The sequence below is a fragment of the Macaca thibetana genome, chromosome 3, assembly GCF_024542745.1.
Source record: "Macaca thibetana thibetana isolate TM-01 chromosome 3, ASM2454274v1, whole genome shotgun sequence".
Taxonomy (NCBI): domain Eukaryota; kingdom Metazoa; phylum Chordata; class Mammalia; order Primates; family Cercopithecidae; genus Macaca; species Macaca thibetana.
The window spans coordinates 87,457,682-87,481,803 of record NC_065580.1 but is presented as its reverse complement, the minus strand read 5'-3'; the positions used below and the strand labels follow the sequence as shown (position 1 = coordinate 87,481,803).

Sequence of the window (24,122 nt, the reverse complement as noted above, 5' to 3'; positions counted from 1 at the left end):
AAACAGTAAAATTTTCTATATCAAATGAGAAAATTCATATACCCATCTTCATAGAACAAAATCCAACATTCCTGCTTTTAAGAGATGTAGTTTAAGAATAATGGTTACCTTCTTAACATGGTCAACTCAGCCAAATCCAGCACTACGTCTGAAGTTAAAATACTAGAAGCACACCCCCTTTAACATCAGGAGCAAGACGACCATCACCCCCATTCCTGCACAGTACATTTGTTAATATATTCAGAGCAATTAGACCCTCCCTCACAAAAAAAAAGAAACAAAAAAAAGAGTGAGAGAAGTGAGGGATGGAGGAATGGAGGGATGGAGGGATGGAGGGGGGAAGGGAGGAAGGGAGGGAGGAAGGAAGGAAAGGAGGAAGGAAGGAAGGAGGGAGGGAGGGAGGGAGGGAGGGAGGGAGGGAAAGGAAAGGAATTTATAAACAATACCCTGGATTACGCTTCAATAAACATTTTCTGTAAACATTTACTAAAGATAGTAAACATTTTCGGTTTTGCAGATCATACAGTCCCTGTCACAAGCACAGCTGACCCTTAAACAACATAGGTTTGAATCGTGTGGGTTCACATAGAGGAGAATTTTTTTTTAAATAAATACAGTCCTTCATATGAGCAAGTTCTGCATCCACAGCCAAAGTGGATCAAAAATACTGTGTTCACGGGATACCAAACCTGCACATATGGAGGACCAACTTTTCGTATCTGTGGGTTACGCAGGGCCAGATATGGGACTTAGTGTGCACAGATTTTGGTATCCACTGTCCTGGACTGTACCGGACTTTGCTGTTGCAGTGCAAAAGTAGCCATAGACACTAGTAAGTAAATGCACATGGCTGCATGCCATCCGCCAAATCTCTCTCTATTTATGGACACTGAAAGTGAATTTCATATAACTTTCACATATCACAAAATATGATTATTTTGGTTTTTTTCCCCAACCGTTTAAAAATGTCAAAATCGTTCCTGTTTCCTGGGCTGTGCAAAAAAACAAATCTGATGACATCCTGCCCTACATTATTTTAACAGTAATTAAATAATTACTGTCAATTAATTAAATAGTATCTATTAGATAAATTTAAACTCATCTAATTGCTGTTTTCTATTTTGTGCACAGTAAAGGTTTTATAGAAAAATTGTAAAGAATAATCAAATGATGAAAATGTTCAATTTTAAAACAGAATTATTTCCTTCTCTCTCTCAAAAAAAAAAAAAGGACTCAATCTCTTTAGCTGTTAATTATATTCCTGTAAACAGAGTAACCCTTAGGAATTTCTATTTGCTTTCTTTCTAATCTGCAAGCCTCACAGCACTCACATCAAGAACAATGGCATGCACACAGTTCTTAAATTCAGTCCGGTTTCCTTCTTCCTTTTTTTTGTGTGTGTGTGCTGAACTTCAGCCAAACATTAAATTACCTTGGGAAATAAAAAGTAAAAGAGAAAGAACCACAAAGATGGTATTTAACCTCATTTTATGAGGACATTCAAACTGAATTTAGAGAAAAAGAAAAGCGCTTTGTTAGTGTGAGAAGCATGAGAACTGGAAAGAAGCACAGAGTTTTTCAGACCAGCCTACTTTCGAAAGTTTGTTTTCCGGTAACTATGCTCTTGTTTCTATGCAGGTGAGGTTGTAGGTCAGGTGTGTGTGTGTGTCTATAAATCCACACCCATTTTTAACCAGAAACATCCAGAGTACATTTCCAACAAGAGCACTGGCCAAGTCAGGTAAGCAAGCAAAGTTTCCAGATTACTTAATCAGTGGTCAAGCTTTGCAATATTTAAATAATCACCTTTTGCTATATAAAAGTGAAGCTTTCAGTAAAGGCTGGGAAAGTGAAATGAATTTTTAATTTTCTTCTTTTACCGAACTGGATTTCCTTTGCTAGTTTCATAGTTTTATCTCTATTTATATTAATGGTATTAGAATAAATTGACGTCAACCACAAAAACGACCCTTTAAAAATTATTCTACAAGTATTAATAGCTCTTCTTTATAGTCTTTTAAGTCTTGTTTTATTTTAAAATATAGGTGCTTATAATATCAGTTACTTATGTTAAATTACTTTTGAAAAATAAAATACTAATGTCAGAAAATGCTAATTGACCAATGTTTATACAACCTAATTTCTGGCATATGGTTATATGCCTCCCAAATGCATTTTAAGCTGCTATAGGCCTGTAACCATGCCATATTTATCTGTGTTCCCCCAAGTATCTTAACCTTGCAACTGATTCTAAAGGACCCTCAGCAATTTACAGTGTATGTTACCAAGGAAAGCATTATTTATTCAAAATCTATAATGTACAAGTTGTACTGCTTTGTCACAGAATATATTTAATACCTATTTTATAATTTATCAATGTAAAACCAGAAAACCAAGATTTTTATTTTTTAATTAGAAAGTATTTGACAATAATACATAAATATTTGAAATTTTAAGGAAAAAAATGTTCCCACCTAACTCTAAGCTTGGCAGCTTTAAAATAGCAAAAATGATGAAGTTATGCTTTTTCTTTTTTAAAATGCAGATTCCACCTGCTTGTCTCTGTACCTAACATAGAAAAATCTTTCTAAAGTGCCCTCCAGATTGACTTTTCTTAACTCTTCTTTATATCCAAGATCCCTGGAAGAATTTTAATGACGTTTTGGACCCTATTCCCATGGAAAAGGAACAGGCAGATAAAATTTTGCACGCAATTTCCAGGGGTTTTGAGCCTTCTGTAGCTCATCCACAGGCCTTCTAGAAGCCTGCTGGATTCAGGTTAAGATCCTGTCCTAGATGGTTACTTCAGTTCCTCCACTGCAACTCCCAACCTGTCTAACTACGGCTGCCTTTGCTGGGTTGGGTTTCATGTTCCAGAGTCAAATGTCCCTGTCCTCTACTAAAATCCACCCTTTCTTTGTTTCAGTCTTTAAAGTACAAGATGACCGAGGCCTTAAGGTACAAGATGACATTCTGAAATGTTTTATGGCTTAATAAGTTATGGAAACTTAAACTGAAATCCTTATCAGGCACCATGATCATTATTTAACAGGGTTTTTATATGCCTGGAAAGAAAGGACGGAAGAGGACGGGAGGGGAAAGGAGGGGAGAGGAGGGGAAAGGAGGGGAGAGGAGGGGAGACGAAAGGAGGCCGGGAGCTGTGGCTCACCCCTGTAATCCCAGCACTTTGGGAGGCTGAAGCAGGTGGATTATTTGAGGTCAGGAGTTTGAGACCAGCCTGGCCAACATGCTGAAACCCCGTCTCTATTAAAAATAGAAAAATTAGCCAGGTGTGGTGGTACACACCTATAACCCCAGCTACTTGGGAGACCAAGGCAGGAGACTCGCTTGGCTAAGGAAATTTTACTATTTTGGTGACAAATTCAATACTAAATAATGTAAGTCAATAGGAAAGACATCTTAAAGGAACTTTAAATAAATGTGAAGGATATCTGTATATTTATTTTATATTTTGAGGTAAAGTTTCAAAACTGCATGCGCCAACCATTTTCAAATGAGTTTTATATGCTAATGCTGTAACTAAACATCTCACAAGTATTACAGACTTCCTGTAATATATTTATCAAGTGGTTTATGACCAGATCCAGATCAGGTCCAACTTTGGACTTTAGTTTTTATCTTAATGCGCAAAGTATAAAAGACTCACATTGAGTTAAGAATCGGTTTGAATTCTAGCTAACCAGGAGAGAATGTAATCATGGCACATCTATGCTTCTCTATACATATGTCTAATTTATAGTAATATGACAGTATTTTATTTTTCAAAGAGCTGTATTATAAACTGAAGGGCAAAATTCTGATTAATTGTTGAAAGGATGAGAAAGGTAAGAAAATATAAAGGAACTGAAGGACAAGAATCCTCCATATTCTATTTTTCCTCTGATTTCTATTTTAAGCAATATTTGTTCATGTATAATCTTATCTTGGTATAGAGTCAAAATGTTTTGACCTACTAGACACAGGAGAATCAAAAGGCAAAGAATATTTCTGCATGCTAAAAGTCACTTTATAGTTTACAAGACATTAAAAAACATAATCTTATTTGAGTTTCATCTTGGTGGTGTGAACACTACAGGGCGATTCAGAAGCAGGCTTTGTGTACCCTGAACCAGCTGTCTTTTAATTATACAGTACTATGCCCAGGATGCTCAGAACGTGACTTCTCACCAACTGAGCATGTATTGAGTTGATTAAGTATTTTAAAAATAAAATGTGAATGAAAGTTCTATGTGGTTGGTTATACCATGTCAAACCAAAAAAGCAGAACAGTCTGTCGTCACAGTATTGGTCCAACTCTTAGCAAATATCTTTTAATAATAGCTTGAAGCAACTCACTAGATTCTGAGAATTCCTTTCTGTCATCTAGCTTCTTCTGAGAGATTCTCTAGAAGACACGATGCTACACTCAGCTTTGGCTCTCTGCCTCTTACTCGTCGCAGTTTCTTCCAACCTTGCCATTGCAATAAAGAAGGAAAAGAGGCCTCCTCAGACACTCTCAAGAGGTGCTGTAATCTCATTTTATTTTCTAAACTCAGTCATTTGGATTGCTTTTTAAAATATCTGGTGTCTTCACTCATGGTCTAATTATAAAACAAATTCAACTAACTGAATGATTTTTGTTGTGTGTGACTTCAAAATGGATTTTTAAAAACAGAAGGAATCAGTTTATTTTAGGCAGTGAATCAAATCAACTAGCAAACAATAACATAAGTTTGCATTATCTTTTGCTAAAATAATGGAGAATTGACTTGCTGCCTATAACTTTGATAACCAGAGTCCTAGAAAATAATGATTGATTGCTATGTCATATTGGTGTCCTAATAGCAATTTAAGGTTCCTCAAAATTTGCTCCAATTCCCAGTCCTCTATTTCCCAGTCCTCCAAAAAAAAAATAATAATAATTTGGAATGATTTTATATAAGCCTTCCCAGAAAATTATACTGTACCCCAAACCCTGAGAATTTGGGGTACCCAAGTCTTTGCTATATTGACTCTGGAAGACAGTGGTTTTAGACATAATCAAGGATTGCCATTGGCTACATGTTTAGAAAACATTTCTTTTTGTATTTACTGTTTTACTTTGGCCTAAGAAACAAATACATATTCATCTGTAAAGAAACATTTTATAAAAGAAAAAATTCTCAACATTGGTTTCTATATCTCTAAGTAACAGAAGTAGGAACAGAATTATTTGTCCCCACATAGCTGTTCAAAATTATCAGTATTACCACCAAGTACTTGACTATTTGTTTGCTCCATTCACATTACTACTGCAAATAGTGGTCAAGTGCCTTGTAGTAATACTGCTAGTTTTGAATAACCATGTGGGAACAAATAATTCTGTTCCTATCTCTGATATATATATATCATATATATTATAATAATAACATATAAATTATATATAATATACAATAGTATACATTTGTTAAAATATATAATAAATTATATATAAATATATGCTATAGTTATAGATATATATTATATAATTTCAAATTCTAAAAGATTGACTTGCTTCCCAAGTACATTCATTTCTTAACAGATGTACTGAGTGCCAGCCAAGTGCTCATCAATGTTTACCTAAGCTAATTAACTCTACTTCAGCTTAACAAGCACACAAACTATATATACAGAAAGTCAATATATTTTTGCAAAAGAGATGAATGAAAAAGTTGAAATATTTTCCTAAACATAACTCTGTCTCTCTATATAAGCATAATTGTTGCAAAACAATGAGCTAAGTAGCCTTAAAGTGCCAAAGACTAAACTAGTTATTGCCCTTAAAGATTTTCCAGGTCTGCATTAAGCAGCACTGTGATAACTGTACCACAAAGCATCAACATTCTGTGTGCTCACTTCTAAATATTTATGTAAAACTCTTGTTGAATGTTTTGAAAGATATATTACATTTGTATGCTCTATTTTAAACAACTTAAAGGTTCTGTTATTTCAATTGATAAGAAACTAATTTAACACAGAAGATTACTGATATTAGCTGAGAACACCATTACTGAGAATTGGTTTATATTTGGCAAAGTCTTTTACCATCTATTGCTACATGGTAAACAACGGAGAGAATGAGGCTCAGAATGAATGAAGATTAAAGGTAGGGGTGAGTGGGAGGAGTTTGGATACAGTACACAGAGTAGCATATGGAGCCCCTTAGAGCACAGGGTAGCACCAGTTAAGTAGAGAAGGAAGTAAGAAGAAAAGGAAGATTAATTAGAAAAAGGTAGTAGAAGATTCAGGGAGAAAAAATACATACGCATACAGTGATCCAAGAAAATCCCAACTTCCTTTGAATCAGAATTGCTGAGTACCTAGTCCAGTGCTTGGCAGATAGTAAATACTTAATAAATATATGTTAGATAAATGAATAAAATCTCAAAAGACAAGAAAACATAGCCAGGGACAGAGATAGGGATAGAATTAGAGTAATGAGCAGAAGCCATGAGGTGCATTTAAACTGTACCAGCTTTGACCTATTGTGATTATAACAGAGTATATAAAAAATTATTATAATGCAATATGGCTTTCCTACAGGGCTTCGGAGAATTTTTTGAGAATAGGGATTATATTGTCTATATTTGTATTCCCACTGCTTTGTGGAGTAAGTGATGCAGCAGATGTTCCTTTACTGTTTGTGGAACCAAATTGAGCAGGAGCAGAGAACAGAAATTTTCCCCACTGCTAATACTCCAGCATTGAATGATATTTGCATCAGAAGAGGGAAAATTAAGCAGAGGCCTAGTCTCACTTGCTGTTTTAGAATAACTTTTACTTAACGCAAAATGTGGTGTATAGATATTGCATGTGTTCAACCAAAGTTGGAAAGAGCATCTTTCAGGATTATTACAGAGAGCAAGAGTTCCTGTTAAGATGTGGCATTAAACTAACAAGAGATGTTTTTCAATGTTAAGATTTTAAATCAGGCAAAAAAAAAAAAAAAAAAACCCAAAAACATTGCTGGTGAGAATATAAAATGATGCAGCCACTTGAGAAAATAATCTGACAGCTCCTCAAAAACCTAAATATAGTGTTACCATTTGTTCAGCAGTTCCGCTCCTAGGTGTATACCCAAGATAAATGAAAACATATACCACTCAAAAACTTGCCTATGTATGTTCACAGTGGCATTATTCATAAAAGAGAAAAAGTGGAAACAACCCAAATATCCATTAACTGATGAACAAATAAATAAAATGTGGTATATCCATACAATGGAATAATATTTGACCATAAAAAAATGAATTAAATAATAATACATGTCACTATATGGATGAACCTTAAAAAGGTTATGCTGAGTGAAAAAATCTAGTCACAAAAGCCTACATATTGTGTGATTCCATTTATATGAAAAGTCCAGCATAAGCAAATCTATAGAGACAGAAAGTAGAGTAGGGGTTTCTTAGGGCTGTGGCAGTTGAAGAAAATGGGGAGGAGGTGATAGCTAAATGGTATAGCGGGTTTTTTTGAGGAGATGAAAATGTTCTAAAATTGATTATGATGATGGTTACACAACTTCGTGGATATACTGAAAAAAGTATACATTTTCTTTCTTTTTTTTTTTTTTTTTTTTTTTGAAATGGAGTCTTGCTCTGTTACCCAGGCTGGAGTGCAGTGGTGCAATCTTGGCTCACTGCAACATCCACCTCCCAGGTTCAAGGAATTCTCTTGCCTCAGCCTCCCAAGTAGCTGGGTCTACAGATGCATGCTACCACACCCAGCTAATTTTTGTATTTTTAGTAGAGATGGGGTTTAACCATGTTGGCTAGGCTGGTCTTGAACTCCTGACCTCAAACGATCCACCCACCTCAGCCTCGCAAAGTGCTGGGATTACAGGCATGAGCCACCACACCTGGCCAAAAGTATTCATTTTCAATAGGTGAGTTGTATTGGTGTATTAATTTTATTTCAATAAAGCTGTCACCAGAAAACAAACATGAAAAACAAACAAGCAAAAATCATGGAATCATATTTTTCAAATTATTATCATATTTACCATGACATTAAAGCCAGAAACTGTGGTCTGACAACATTTGAAATGTACGTGAAAATCTGGGCCCAAACTGACTTCCAAATATTGCTAATTTTCACATTAATTCAATCTCTCTCATTGATAGACTGAGACACTTTCTGAAAATACTCAGTAATGTTTTTGGAGGTTCTGTGCATTCTTCTCCTTGATGGTCTTATTCTTTAATTGCTAATACACATTCCCAAATAATCATACCATTTCTTTAAGGCTAATGGGTTCTCTCTATATTTATTGCTTTCTGTTTTTTCTCTCCATTCTTTTGGGTGTTTCCAAAACACATGTGTTTTATTATGTCTCTCGGCCATGAAATTCCCACACAAGAATTTTTTCCATGTCAGAATTCAAAGCAAAATTCAGAATTCCTTTATTTCACAATGTATACTGACTTAGAAGAGGTCAGCATCTCTTGGGACCCAAAATAGGAGGGCATTGTAGAGTATAGCCCAAAGGATTCCTAATAATCTTACGAAGTATGCAAAGATGAACTGTTACTTTCCAAACATTCCTAAAGCCAGAGCTTTTACATTATCCAAAGATGTCCTTTCAATCAGCTCTAATCATAACAATATTTATTAAGCACTTACTGGCTTCAAGGCCATGGGCCTCAAGGTTTGAAATACAGTAGCAAAACCTCAGTACTACAACATAAAGGGAAACCACCTCCATATCTAGTGAAAATTGTGGGTCCTCTGCACCATATATCAGCCAACAGCTTAAAGGCTTAGTTAAATATCTGTAGGTAGATATCTGATTATTAGATACCCATTTCAGAGCTCGTCTCTAGTTCTGGGTTACTGCATTGATTTCTCTCTTCTATTTCAGGATGGGGAGATGACATCACTTGGGTACAAACTTATGAAGAAGGTCTCTTTTATGCTCAAAAAAGGTAACACGTCTCTCAGCTCATTTTTTTTCCTTTTATCTGTAGTAGACTCATAATAATTGTACATATTTATGGAATATAGAGTGATATGCTGATACATGTACACAATGTGTAGTGATCAAATCAGTGTAATTAGCATATGTATCACCTCAAACATTTCTTTTCTTTCTGGTGGGAACACTCAAAATCCTCTCTATTCGCTTTTTAAAAATATACAATAGACTATCGTTAACTGCATGTACCCTATAGTGCTGTAGACTACTTGAACTTATTCCTCCTATCTAGCTGTATTTTTGCATCTATTAATCAACCTCTCCTTATTCTTCCAGCTCTGAACCCTTCCCAGCTTCTAATAACCAGAGTTCTACTCTCTACTTCTATTAGTACAACTTTTTTTTAAGCTACCCTATATGAGTCAGAATTCATGGCATTTATCTTTTTATGTCTGACTTATTTCACTTAACACATCCTCCAGGCTCATTCATGCTGCTGTGAATGAGAGTATTTCATTATTTTTTATGGCTAGGTAATAGTCCACTGTGAATATGTAACACTTTTTCTTTATCCATTCATTCATTGACGTACATTTAGGTTGATTCTATAAATCTTGGCTATTGTGAATAGTAATTCAATAAATATGGAGATGCAGATATCTCTTTAATATACTGATTTTTTAAATAAATACTCAGTAGTAGGAAAGCTGGACCATATGGTAGTTATATTTTTAGTTTTTTGAGAATCCTTTATATGTTTTGCATAATGGCTGTACTAATTTACATTCCTACCAACAGTGTATAAGAATTCCCTCTTCTCTGCGTCCTCACCAGCATTTGTTATTTTTTGTCTTCTTGATAATATCAATTCTAACTGTGGTGGGATAATATCTCATTGTGGTTTGATCTGCCTTCCCCCGATGATTAGAGATGTTGAGAGTTTCTTCATATCCTTGGCCATTTGTGTGTCTTCTTTTGAGAAATGTCTATTCAGATCTTTTGCCCATTTTAAAATCAAATCATTTGGGGTTTTTTGTTGCTGAGTTATTTGAGTTCCTTGTGTATTCTAGATATAAGGCCCTTGTCAAATGAATAGTTTGCAAATAATTTTCCCATTCTACAGGTTATCCCCTTATTCTTTTGTTTCCTTTACTGTTCAGACGCTTCTCAGGTGACATAGTACCATTTGTCTATTTTTGTTTTTGTTGCATTTGCTTTTGAAGTCTTACCCATACATTTTTTTGCTGGGAACAATGTCCTGAAGGTCTTCCCTTATATTTTCTTCTAGGAGTTTTATAGTTTGGGGTCTTACATTCAAGTCTTTAGTTCATTTTGAATTGATTTTTGCATATGGTGAGAGATAGGAGTCTAGTTTCATTCTTCTACATATGAATATTCACGTTTTCCAGCACTATTTATTGAAGAGGGTGTCATTTCCCTAATGCATATTGTTGGCACCTTTGTCAAAAATCAGCTGACTTTAAATATGTGGATTTATTTCTGGGTTCTCTATTCTATTCCATTGGTCTAGGTGTCTGTTTTTATACCAATACCATGCTGTTTTGTTTACCATAGCTTTGCAGTATATTTTGAAGTCAAGTAGTACGATGCCTGCAGTTTGTTCTTTTCACTCTGTATTGCTTTGAACTATTTGGAGTCTGTTGTGGTTCTATACAAATTTTAAGATTTTTTCTTTGTTTCTGTGAAAAAAGTCATTGGAATTTTGATAGAGATTACATTAAATCTGTAGATATCTTCCAGTAGTATGGTCGTTTTAGCAAAATTCATTCTTCCAATCTATGGCATGGGATGTCTTTCCACTTTTGGTGTTCTCTTCAATTTCTTTCATCAATGTTTTATAGCTTTTCTTGTAGGGATCGTTCACCTCCTTGGTTAATATATTCCTAGGAGTGTGTGTGTGTGTGTGTGTGTGTGCATGTATGTGTGTGTGTGGTTTTTGTTTGTTGTTTTTTTGAGATGGAGTCTCACTCTGTCACCCAGGCTGGAGTACAGTGACGTGATCTCAGCTTGCTGCAACCTCCACCTCCCAGGTTCCAGTGATTCTCCTGCCTCAACCTCCTGAGTAGCTGGGATTACAGGCACACACCACCATGCCCAGATAATTTTTTATTAGTAGTAGAGACAGGGTTTCACCATGTTGGCCAGGCCGGTCTTGAACTCTTAATCTCAGGTGATCCGCCCACCTCAACCTCCCAAAGTGCTGGGATTGCAGGCATTAGCCACCACACCTGGCCTTTCTGTGATTATTGTAAATAGCACTGCTTTCTTGTTTCTTTTTTTCAGCTAGTTTGTTATTGTTGTATAGAAATGCTACTGGTTTTGTGTGTTGATTTTGTATCCTCCACTCCCCGTTAATTTTAACAGATCATATAGATACCTCAGAGAAGAATCAAAAGAAGGCATTTTAGTTTTCAAAAAGATGTCACAAGTATTTGCTCTGCTATTGTATGCCAGTGGGACTAATAGTTGCTGTTAGAATGCATTTTATAAACGAAAGCTCTAAATACCTCTGTATTAATGAATTTATTACTCAATCAAGCTTTTGAGTATATTATATAAACAAAGTAGTATTACTTATTAGGCATTACACAGGCTTAAACAGAAAACAGGTTTAGGGCAGCAGTTCTAAGGCCTGCCTGTTTGAATATCAGAGCAATTTGAGTAGCTTTTTTAAAAATCCAAATTTATAATTAATCAGTCAAGTATTCCTTGAACGTCCATTGCTATGTGCCAGACACTGTTTTAGGCTCAATGACCAAGTATGATACTGTTTTTATTCTTAAAGGCCTACTGAGTCTCTGGGAATAAAGCTGAGAAACATATTATTAAATTAATGAAATATCTAAAGAACATTCTATTGCAATACTCTTTAAAGATGAAGAAAGATTTCAAATTAACTATTGTTTCAATATTGGACAAGTATTAGAAAAGAAAAAAGTCTACAGAAGAATCTCACTTCCAAATATCAGTGTAACAAACAAACAACATATTAGTAAGGAGCACCAGCAGAACATTTGAAAAATATACCCTGATAAATTGAGGTTTGGTCTGATAATGCCAGCGTGGTTTAGGATTAAGAAATGTACTAATTAAAATAATTTAATATTTATAAGGAGACAACCCATACAAGTATCTCTCATCTCCATAAATTCTGAAAATGCATTAATAGAATAAAACATCTATATCTGAATTTTTAAGACTTTGCATTTGACAATATTAATTTCTTTAAATTAACCCTAACAAAGAAATAGCATTCCAACGGTAGCAACAACAGAAAAAACGAACACGTTATGTTTACTGGGAAAACAAATAGAAGTGTCCCATTAAAGTGTGGATAAGACAAGTATATCTATAATCACAACAATTACTAACATTTTTCTGGAGGTACTAACTAAGGCAAGTATAGGAGGAAAAAGTAGAAAATGTAGAAAGGAAAAGTTAAAAGTATCTTTATTTGCAAATGATAATTTATATACCTGAAAAACTTAAAAATTTAAATGTTCAGAATAACAAAAATTCTGTTGAATTAGATGGGAATACACTGATATTTAAAAATTGACTGTATTTATATATAGAAAAACACATCCAAAAAAAACTTGCAAAATACCTCATTTACAATGACAAAAAAGGAAATACTCCAGAATAAACTTGACAGAAGATGTGCAAAATCTATATGAACCTAAATACACTGAAAAGAAAAAAGAAATTTCCAAACCAATGGCAGTGCATATTATATTCTTGGATTGCAAGACTTAACATCATAAAAATGCCAATTCTCTCTATACTTAAAAAACTTTTTAAGATGATCACAATAAATTGCAATAAGATTTTTTTTAAAGATAATTCTAAAATTGAAATTTAAAAATAGACATGAGTATTTAGGATAGTTAGGAATATTCTGAAAAGAGAGCAATAAGGATTAGGCCTTAATCATTATTAAACATTTTACAAAGCAATAATAAACAGTATGTTACTTGTAAATAAACAAAACATAATAAAAGTATAGAAATAAAACTTTGAATGTAAATGGATTTGGACCTCCAGTCAAAAGACATAGAGTGACTCAATGGATTAAAAAAACAGATTCCCCCTGCCCCCTGAAAAAAAAAAAAATAACTCATAAGACCCAACTATAGGCTCAAGCGATCCTCCTGCCTCAGCCTCTCAAGTAGCTAGGACTTCAAATGTGTGCCACCACATGGGCCAATTTTTGTACTTTTGGTAGAGACAGGGTTACACTATGTTGCCCAGGCTAGTCTCAAACTCCTAAGCTCAAGCAATCCTCCCACCTTGGCCTCCCAAAATGCTGGGATTACAGGCATGAGCCACCATGCTGGGCCTCACTTCACCTTGAAGGATGCTTATTAACTGCAGTTGAAAGGATCAAAAAACATATCCTATACAAATGGAAACAAAACAAACCAAAAAAAAAGTAGCTACACTTACATCAGATAAAACAGACTTTAAGTCAAAAAATGTAAACAGAAACAAAGAAGGTCATTATATAATAACAAACAGATTAATTTACCAAGAAGGTATAACAATTATAAATATATATTCACCTAACATCACAGTACCTAAATACATATATCAGATATTAATAGATCTGAAAAGAGGGATAGATTACAACACAACAATAGTAAGGGACTTCAATACCCCACTTTCAACAATGAACAGATCATCCAAAAAGTCAATAAGGAAACATTGGACTTGAACTACACTTTAGACCAAATTGACCTATCAAACATATACAAAGCATTTAATCAAACAGCAAGAGAAGATACATTCTCAATAGCATAGGGATTATTTTTTAGAACAGATCACATGATAGACCACAAAACAAGTCTAACAACTGTAAGAAGACTGAAATTATATCAAGTATCTTTTCTGACCATCAACAGATGAATTGATAAAATATGGTATATGTACATAACAAAATACTATTTAGCCATTGGAAAGAAGGAAATTCTGAATAGCTATCCAAAGAGCCTATCTCCTTTGACGCTCACAATTCACTTAAAATTAAAGCAGTATTTAAAAATCATTCTATATACCCAGACATTAGTCTGGGCAATGATTTTTTTTATATGACCTCAAAAACATGGGAAACAAAAGCAAAAATAGACAACTGAGATTACATCAAACTAAAAAGCTTCTGTACAGCAAAGGAGACAATAACAGAGTGAAGAAATAACCAACAGAATAGAAGACAATATGTGAAAGCCCTACATCTGAAAAGAGGCAAATATGTAAGGAACTCAACTCAATAACAAAACAAAAATGGAATTTGTGTTTTAAAAATGGACAAAACACCTGAATAGACATTTCTTAAAAGAAGACATACAGGCTGGGCGCTGTGGCTCACACCTCTAATCCCAGCACTTTGGGAGGCCAAGGTGGGCTGATCACTTGAGGTTGAGAGTCCGAGACCAGCCTGACCAACATGGAGAAACCCCATCGCTACTAAAAATTCAAAATTAGCCAGGCATGGTGGTGCATGCCTGTAATCCCAGCTACTCGGGAGGCTGAGGCAGGAAAATCACTTGAATCTGGGAGGCAGAGGTTGTGGTGAGCCGAGATCTCACCGTTGCACTCCAGCCTGGGCAACAAGAGCAAAGCTCTATCTCAAAAAAAAGGAGACAAACAAACGGCCAACAGGTAGATAAAAACAATACTTAACACCACTAATCATCAGGGAAATGCAAATTAACTCCACAATGAAATACCACCTGACTCCTTTTAGAAAGGCTATTATTCAAAAGATGAATAATAGCAAGTGTTGGCAAGAATGTGGAGAAAAGAGAACCCTTTTACACTGTTGGTGGGAATGTAAATTAGTACAGCCATTATGGAAAGCATAATGTATGGAGATTACTCAAAAAATTAAAAATAGAACTACGATATGATCCAGAAATTCCCTGCTGGGCATATATCAAAAAGATAAAATCGGTATGTCTAAGAGATATCTGCACTCCCATGTTCACTGTCATTTGCAACAACATAGAAGAACCTGGAGGACATTATGGTGAGTGAAACAAGCCAGATACAGAAAGACAAATGTCACATAATCTCACATGTGTAATCTAAAAAAGTCAAACTCATAGAAACAAAGGAAAATGGTGGTTACTAGAGTCTGGGGGTAAGGATGGGGAGTTCTTGCTCAAAGGACACATTATTCAGTTAAGTGAAATAAGTTTTAGAGATGTGTTGTACATTGTGGGAATAATAGTTAATAATAATATATTTTATACTTGAAAATTGCTGAGAGTAAATTTTAAATATTCTCACCACAAAAAATAAGTATGTGAGGTGATGCATATGTGAAATAGCTTGATTTAACCACTGCACAATATACATACATCAAAACAGCATGCCGTACACCATAAATGTATACAGCTTTTACTTGTCAAATAAATAAGTAAATAGATTATTGATAACTGACAAACTCCATAGATAAATAGATACTACAGGAAATTTTTAATACAGAATGTGGTATTTTAAATCAGGAATAGGGGAGACAGGTTACATAATAGTTAGTGTCAGAGAGAAGTTGATAGCCATCTGGGAAAAACAAATAAATTTGTATCCATATCTCACATTTATGCAAAAATAAATTAGAAAGATATAATCATGAAAATTAAATCATTAAGGTGCTAGAAGATACTACTGCAAAATTTTATTTCTTTAAATGCTTGGAATAGGGGAGAGCCAAGATTATAGTGAGGCAAGAAAGATACCTGGGATATAAAAATAAAGCCTCTAATTTTAGTCTTCTAGATGCTTCCCTGGCCTTGTGCTAGTCCTGTCTGCTAGGCTTGAGCATAACCAAAGAAAAGGAGAAGAGAAAAGAAAAAGTCTGAAAGAAATGACTAATATTTTCAATTACACGGAATTTTCTGCATAACCAAAACCTTACAGTAAACAAAGGAAAAATATTTTTTAAATGGAAAACTGCAGCACATATTACAAGGGTGGCTTTAATATACAATATGCTCCATATTAATATGAGAAAGGTCAACAAGTCAACAGAAAAAAATGAGCAAAGAATATGAAAGTTCACAGAATAGAAAAATAAGTAACACAAATATATAAGATTGACTATTTTTTATAAGAAAGACAAACCACATTCATTTCCCTCTTTTCACCTGTTGGATTAAAAAAAATTTAAACTAATAACCAGCTTTAGTGAGAATAGCAAAAACAATTACTGCTCACACTACCAGAGAGAATATGAATTGGTACAGCTTCTATGGAGGGTATATATCAGAATTATAAATGCACACACTCTTTGACCCAGAAATTCTACTTCTGGAAATGTATTCACAAACATACCCATCTATGTGCAAAATCATTTTTAAAAAACAGCATGGTCTCTCATTTCAGGAATCTGGCATCTTCAGGAACAGTTACCTGCTTCTTAAAGGAGGTGAATTATAGTTTAATGTACTACAGGTCCTATACTATGGATGGGAACTATTACAGCTTATAATGTCAAAAACTTTTCTTAGACCAAAGGTATCTTCCACAAAGGTAACAGACTGGATGACCCATCTTTCAATGATTTTCTAGAGTGTAGAGTCATCTCTACTATTACTGCCACATCATTAGGTGTGAATAACTCAAGTCATAGAGAAAAAATTAGCCTTCTACATTAGAAAGTAGGATTATTTCCAGCTAGAAAAATAGGAAGTCTATCTTCCTTAGAACAGATTTATGGTTTAGAAAATTCAAAAGACTATCTGTCTGAAAATGAATCATGGGTAGATAAATATAAACCAGAAATTTAGCATGCACTTGCTGTGCCTAAAAAGAAAACTGAAGAAGTTGAAACCTGGTAAAAAGCTCAAGTCTTAGAAAGGCAACCATAACAGGATGGATCTATTTTATTAATAACAGGTCCTCCTGGATGTGAAACAATAACTACCAAAAAATACTATCAAATAAGCATGGTATTCAAGTACAAGAGTGGATTAATCCAGTTTTACCAGACTTCCAAAAAGATGATTTCAAGGAAATGTTTCATACTGAATCAAGCTTCGGTACGTTTCCCTATCAGTCTCAGATAGCAGTTTTCAAAGTTTCTACTAAGAGCAACAAAGTATAACAAGTTACACATGCTTACTGATCCATCTGAGAGCTAATTCTGGTTGAAGATTTACCTAACCAGTTTTATCGGGATTCTCATACTTTACATGAAGTTCTAAGGAAGTATGTGAAGATTGATCGATGTCCTCTTACATTTATAATCTCTGACAGTCTCAGTGGTGATAATAATCAAAGTTTCTTGTTTCCCAAAGAAATCTAGGAAGAGTGTTCTATCTCAAATATTAGTTTCAACCCTGTGGCACCAACAATTATGATGAAATTTCTTAATCAAATAGTGAGTACAGAAGCTAACAAGAGTGGAAGAAAAATTACTGTCCCTGACAAAACTTCTCTAGAGTTGCTCTGTCAAGGACGTTCTGGTGATATGAGAAGTGCAATAAACAGCCTCCAGATTTCTTCTTCAAAAGGGGAAAACAACTTATGGCCAAGGAAAAAAAGAACGTCTTTAAAATTGAATGCTGTGCTGTCAAAATCAAAACGAAAAAAAAAAACCTGATAGGGTTTTTGAAAATCAAGAGGTCCAAGCTATTGGTGGCAAAAATGTTTCTCTGTTTCTATTCCGATCTTTGAGGAAAATCCTATACCATAAAAGAGCATCTTTAACAGAATTAGACTCACCTCGGTTGCCCTCTCATTTATCAGAACATGATCGGGATACATACTTGTTGAACCTGAGGAGGTAGTAGAAATGTCACATATGCCAGGAGACTTATTTAATTTATATCTTCACCAAAACTACATAGATTTCTTCATGAAATTGATGATATTGTGAGAGCCAGTGAATTTCTAAGTTTTGTAGATATCCTCAGTGGTGACTGGAATACACACTCTTTACTCAGGAAATATAGGACAGCTATAGCTACGAGAGGTGTGATACATTCCAACAAAGCCCAAGGATATGCTCATTGCCAAAGAGGAGGAGCAAGTTTTTGACCCTTGCACACAACCCAGTGGTTTCTAATAAATAAAAAGTATCGGGAAAATTGCCTGGCAGCAAAAGGACTTTTTCCTGACTTCTGCACACCAGCTTTATGCCTCCAAACTCAGCTACTGTCATACCTTGCTCTATTAACCATTCCGATGAGAAATCAAGCTCAGATTTCTTTTATCCAAGATATTGGAAGGCTCCCTCTGAAGCAACACTTCGGAAGATTGAAAAAGCAACACTTTGGAAGATTGAAAATGAAAGCCCTGACTGACAAGGAACATGGAATGATCGACCCTGACAGTGGAGATGAAGCCCAGCTTAATGGAGGGCATTCTGCAGAGGAATCTCTGGGTGAACCCGCTCAGGACACAGAGCCAGAAACCTGGTCTCTTCCTCTGAGTCAGAATAGTGCCAGTGAACTGCCTGCCAGCCAGCCTCAGCCCTTTTCAGCCTAAGGAGACATGGAAGAAAACATAATAACAGAAGACCATGAGAGTGATGGGACATAGAAGCCAGCCTGCCAATCCGATTGCTACTTCACAGATTCATTTTTGTTTCATTCAGTGGTACTTCAGCAGAGTTAATATGCTTCTCTGATGAATTACACAACAGTTTGTAATTCTCCATTCTCGTAGTATTTCATCTCGAGAAACTAACTATTCTGTCATCTTGAAGTAAATAGAAGATCAAGCCTTCCAATAATCTCTGAATGTTTTGCTGTAGGATCTATTAAATCTGTGAGTGGTTGAAGATCAAGCCTTCAAATAATCTCTGAATGTTTTTCTGTAGGATTTATTAAATCTATGAGTGGTTTAAGGAGAGGTCAGTGTGTATAAAGTGTGTTTGAACATTATGCCAAATATCAAAATATGAAGGACTAATTCAGAATGCAAAAATGTTACGGCGGGTTGTAAATATGAACTATATAAGAGTTTAGTATGCAATTATGAGTGTAAAGAAACTGTGCCTTAAAAAGAACCAGCATGTTTACCAAATAAGTGTACAAATGTAAATGTTTAGGAACAATCTAAATACAAGAGATTGGAAACAATTTAAATATCCATCTTTGGGGGGACTAATAAGATAAAATATATTCATATAATAGAATATAATATAAAAGAATAGTGGCATAACTAAGATATGTTATATTTTAAAAGCAAAATGTAGATACTTGTGTGCTAGTATTTTTGTTTTTTAGAAAGAAATACATGCACATAAATATGAACATGCATCTGGGTATATACAATATATATATATTCATATAGATTTTCAGTTATATGACCTGAAAACCTCTGGGAGAAAATATAAAGAAAAGTAATACAGCATAGTTATAGAAGTCAGCAGGAGGAGGAAGAATTTTTATCTTTTTCACTTTTTTATGGTTAAAATCAAAATGACCCCCCAAAAATGTATTAACTAGGAAACTTCCACTTATGTTGTCTGTACATTCTACAATGTGCCAGAATGAAAGGATATGAAAATAGCCAAATATTAACAGCTTTTTTGTAAAACTTTTTTAAAAACTACATTTAAGTCTTTGACTTTCCTGAAATCTTACACTAAGTGTTCATTGGAAATGAATACATTGTTCATAATATCCCTTTATCTCTGGATACACGATTGATTTTCTCTAACTGCACTATAGAGTACATAAGAATTACCTAATAAGCTTGTTAAACTACAGATGCCTGAAACCACCCCTCACCCCAAAGATTCTGATTGAGTGGGTCTGGGATGAAGCCTTTGGTTTTTTGTTTGTTTGAGACAGAGTCTCGCTATATCGCCCAGGCTGAAGTGCAGTGGTGCTATCTTGGCTCACTGCAACCTCACCTCCTGGGTTCAAGTGATTCTCATATCTCAGCCTCCAGAGCAGCTGGGACTATAGGCTCACGCCACCACACCCAGCTAATTTTGGAATGGAGCCTTTGCTAATTTTGGAATGGAGCCTTTGAATTTAAGTTCCTAATAAGCTACCTAGTGATACTGATACTGTCAGTTCTGGGGCCACAAATAGAGTAACACTGCTATTGACTACAGTGCTATGATTTGTAAATCTGAGTTACTACTGTAAGTCTTATTGAAACTAATAAAACTTCAAATCTAACTCCACTGTATGTTTTGACTCAAAGTTAATCATTTGACTTAATTCCATACTTTCTTTGTTTAGTAAGAAGCCATTAATGGTTATTCATCACCTGGAAGATTGTCAATACTCCCAAGGTAATTTTAGTCCCTGAGCTCTTATTATAATACATAATATTTCCAATATAAAATAGGAAAAGTGACCTGGTAATAATAGCTAAGAAGGCACTCAGCAAATCTCATTAAAAAAAAACATTAGACAACTGCCAGAGTACCATCATTTTATTAAAGTGCTTAAAGACCACAATGATTGTTACCAATCTACTGAATATTTCTATTATATCCCCTTAGAAATTAGATATTCCTCTTCTTCCCATGAAAAGAGAGGGGTGAGCTGAGAGGGTGGAGAAACACTGAAAGAAAAAAGTTGTTGTCTTAACCAATGAGTCAATGAGTTACATAAAATTATAAAACTAGTGTCTTCACTGTGATTATCCTTTGATGTCTCCTTGAACAGACTGTCCCTCATTGCAAAGTGGCAATAGGCCAATGAACTATTAATATTTACACTTGAGTTATATATGCAAACAAATGCTAAATATTAGCTTTATTTTGCTATGCTACATTAAAGTTCTCTTGATCCTTAAAACTAACTGACAATTTTGTTTTCCCCTATAGCACTAAAACAAGTATTTTCCCAAAATGAAGAAATACAAGAAATGGCTCAGAATAAGTTCATCATGCTAAACCTTATGGTACATAAACTTTATGATGTTTTCTTAATATTATAATTTCATGGAAAATTTGAATCCCTTTTTACTTTTTTTCTTTTTCTTTTTCTTTTTTTTTTTTTTTTTAGATGGAGTCTCGCTCTGTCGCCCAGGCTGGAGTGCAGTGGTGCGATCTGGGTTCACAGCAACTTCAGCCTCCCTGGTTCAAGTTATTCTCCTGTCTCAGCCTCCCGAGTAGCTGGGACTACAGGCACCTGCCACCATGCCCAGCTAATTTTTGTATTTTTAGGAAAGATGGGGTTTCACCTTGTTGGTTAGGCTGGTCTCAAACTCCTGACGTCAGGTGATCCACCCACCTCAGTCTCCCAAAATGCTGGGATTACAGGCATGAGCCACCGCACCCGGCCTCCTTTTTTTCTATTTTTAAAGCACAAAGAGCTAAATGTTGGTTAATAGAGGAAGTTATGTGGAATTATAAAAGGCCAAAATAGAATTTACTGACAGTCTAGTTCACACAAAATCATCTTGAAACTATCAAAAACAAATGAATCCAATAACACTGTTTTTTTTTTCTTCTGCTAGCATGAAACCACTGATAAGAATTTATCACCTGATGGGCAATATGTGCCTAGAATCATGTTTGTAGGTATGTATGTGATCTCATTTCATCGGATCTACAAAATTAGTAGAAGTCAGCATTCTTGCTTTTATTTTTAAATGCTGGTTCAAGTACTATTCTTTTTAAAGAGAAGTCATTTCTAATCCAATCAATATCAGCTCTTGTCAGTTCTACAACCAAAATCCACTATCTCTGCAATTTGAAAATTTTAAATATTTTTTCAAAGCACGTATGCTATTAAATCTATATCCCAATGTACTTTCAATACACTGCCCCAGACTAGATTGACAGAGATCTATGACACACTAAAAGGAGAATTCAGGTTAATTCATCATGAACCGACATGTATGAAAACTAATTTTGCTTATAAATTTGCTTGACATTTGTTTTAGATTAAGAAATAAAAATGATTTTAAGAACATTTTATGGATGTAGCCAGAGGCCATTATCCTAAGCAAATTAACACAGAAACAGAAAACCAAATAGTGCATGTTCACACGTATAAATAGGAGCTAAACACTGGTTACACATGGACATAAAGAGGGGAACAATAGACAACAGGAACTCCAACACAAGGGAAGGAGGGATGGGGCCAAAGGGTGAAAAACTAACTGTTGGGTACTATGTTCAATATTTGGGTGTTGGTTTCAGTTGAAGCCCAAACTTCACCATCACACAATATATCTATGTAGCAAATTTGCACACATAACCCCCAAATATAAAATAATAATAATAAAATTTTCACAAGAGTGAAAAAAAAGAACATGCTAAATTATACTTTACTGACTCGGTTTTTTTCTTGACAGACCCTTCTTTAACAGTCAGAGCTGATATAGCTGGAAGATACTCTAACAGATTGTACACATATGAACCTCAGGATTTACCCCTATGTAAGTATTCACAAACGATCTGAAACAGTGGTCATAGCTGACCCCTGACTGTTAGTTAAGGGACAATGATGCCCTACATCAGTGCTTCTCCACAAACAGTGCTATCTACACACCAGAATCACTGAGGCTAGTGGTGGTGTTTAAAACGCCAACTTCTGGCTCCCACCAAAATCAGAATTTTGGGGGTAGCTCAGAATCTATTTTAACAGGGATGCCTAAGGGCTTTTATGATTACTAAATTCTGAGATCACTAAAAAGAATATAGTACACATTAAAATGACAGAAACTTGAGAGAGTCCATTCTCCTAGTATCAAAGATCTCATGTGATTTCCTCAAATGATAGTAAAATCATTTCATCTTTCTTTAATGCCTATAAGCAAGGAGGTACAGTCTTACTTAGGACTTTAATCCTCTCTTTTTTTTTTTTTTTTTTTTTTTTTTTTCGTAGAGACAGGGTCTTAGTCTATTTCCCAGGCTGTTCTCAAACTCCTGGCCTTAAGTGATCCTCCCACCTCAGCCTCCCAAAATGCTGGGATTAGAAGCATGACCTACCATGCCTGGCCAAATCTATTTTTTACAACATTCATTGTCAACCACATTTAGTAAGACAACTGTGCCTGTAAGATCTGGCAATACTAATACAAAATGATCCATTAAAAAATAAAAGAGGTATTCCTCAAAACCCCTCTAATGAAATTATTCAACATAAAGTTGACTAACCAGCTCTCAATGGTCTAATCCCTAAATTTACATGTACACTTTTAGCATATTCCTTAATGTCACAGATGAATTCTCAAGTTTTCAAAGCTATTGGGTCAATTTCAGGTTCTAGAGTTAATAGATCATAGCATTTATACTTTCATTTGTTAATAGCATAATATATATTAACTCTTATTTCAGTGATAGAAAACATGAAGAAAGCATTAAGACTTATTCAATCAGAGTTATAAGGGATGATGGAAAAATGCCTTCACTTCGAAGGAGTCAAATTGAATGAAGAAAACCTCTGGCACATTGACAAATATTAAATGTGCAAGTATATAGATTTTGTAATATTACTGTTTAGTTTTTTAATGTGTTTGCAATAGTCCTATTAAAATGAATGTTTTTTAAATCTGAGACTGACAATATAGTTTTATTTCTGCCTCATCAGTAGCAAAGAAAGCCTGCCAAGAGTAATAGTGGAGACAGGAGGACCTAAATAAGAGGTACCTATAAGGTTTGTCTCTATTTCTTCACCTCTCCTTCACTCCATCAACTAATCTAATTTTATTTTTAATTTTCTAATTTTTTTTTTTTTTTTTTTGGTAGAGATGCAGTCTCACTATGTTGCCCAGGCTGGTCTCGAACTGGGCTCAAGCAATCCTCCAACCTTGGCCTGCCAGAGTGCTGAGATTATAGGCCTGAGCCACTGTTCCCGGTCCAACCACCAACTAATCTAATTTTAATTCTGTCTCCTCCACTGTACCATACCTGCCAACCCAGGTCATAAATGATCTCCATGTTACCAAAAAAAGTAGATAAATCTCTGCCCACTTGTGATTTTAAATTTTAGCTACATATTGCAGCATTAACCACTTACTTCTTTTCTTACTTTACACTAAGACAGACATTTAAAACCTAATTATATTTTAAAAATTCAACTACATTTATTTATTTATTTGAGACAAAGTTTTGCTCTGTTGCCCAGGCTCGAGTGCAGTGGTGCAGTCTTGGCTCACTGCAACCTCTGTGCCCCCGCCGCCACCCATCAAGTAATTCTCCTGCCTCAACCTCCCAAGTAGCTGGGATTACAGGTGTGTACCACCACAC

The 24,122-nt window shown here is 35.0% G+C and overlaps 1 protein-coding gene and 1 pseudogene across 2 annotated transcripts; both read left to right on the top strand.

Annotated features, from left to right (window-relative positions):
* The first annotated feature begins 1,625 nt into the window (after positions 1 to 1,625).
* AGR3 (anterior gradient 3, protein disulphide isomerase family member) lies at positions 1,626 to 23,429 on the top strand. Of its 2 annotated transcripts, XM_050785393.1 has the most exons (9): positions 1,665 to 1,741; positions 2,927 to 2,958; positions 4,388 to 4,523; positions 8,879 to 8,942; positions 20,155 to 20,207; positions 20,748 to 20,824; positions 21,383 to 21,446; positions 22,226 to 22,309; positions 23,211 to 23,429. In XM_050785393.1, exons 3-9 carry the CDS (start codon positions 4,418 to 4,420, stop codon positions 23,258 to 23,260), a joined length of 498 nt encoding a protein of 165 aa, XP_050641350.1. In that variant the 5' UTR covers positions 1,665 to 1,741; positions 2,927 to 2,958; positions 4,388 to 4,417; the 3' UTR covers positions 23,261 to 23,429. The 2 variants fall into 2 exon arrangements, with proteins under 2 accessions (XP_050641349.1, XP_050641350.1); XM_050785392.1 differs by lacking the exon at positions 2,927 to 2,958 and having other exon boundaries at positions 1,626 to 1,741.
* LOC126951327 (cell cycle checkpoint protein RAD17-like) lies at positions 8,953 to 20,147 on the top strand (annotated as a pseudogene).
* Positions 23,430 to 24,122: the final 693 nt, after the last annotated feature.

Excerpts from the sequence above, each read along its gene's own strand:
- AGR3 (XM_050785392.1), top strand. The coding sequence starts at position 4,418 with ATGCTACACTCAGCTTTGGCTCTCTGCCTCTTACTCGTCGCAGTTTCT. Across the intron at positions 20,208-20,747 it reads AGATTGTCAATACTCCCAAG|CACTAAAACAAGTATTTTCC; the intron begins GTAATTTTAGTC and ends TTTCCCCTATAG. Across the intron at positions 20,825-21,382 it reads TCATCATGCTAAACCTTATG|CATGAAACCACTGATAAGAA; the intron begins GTACATAAACTT and ends TTCTTCTGCTAG.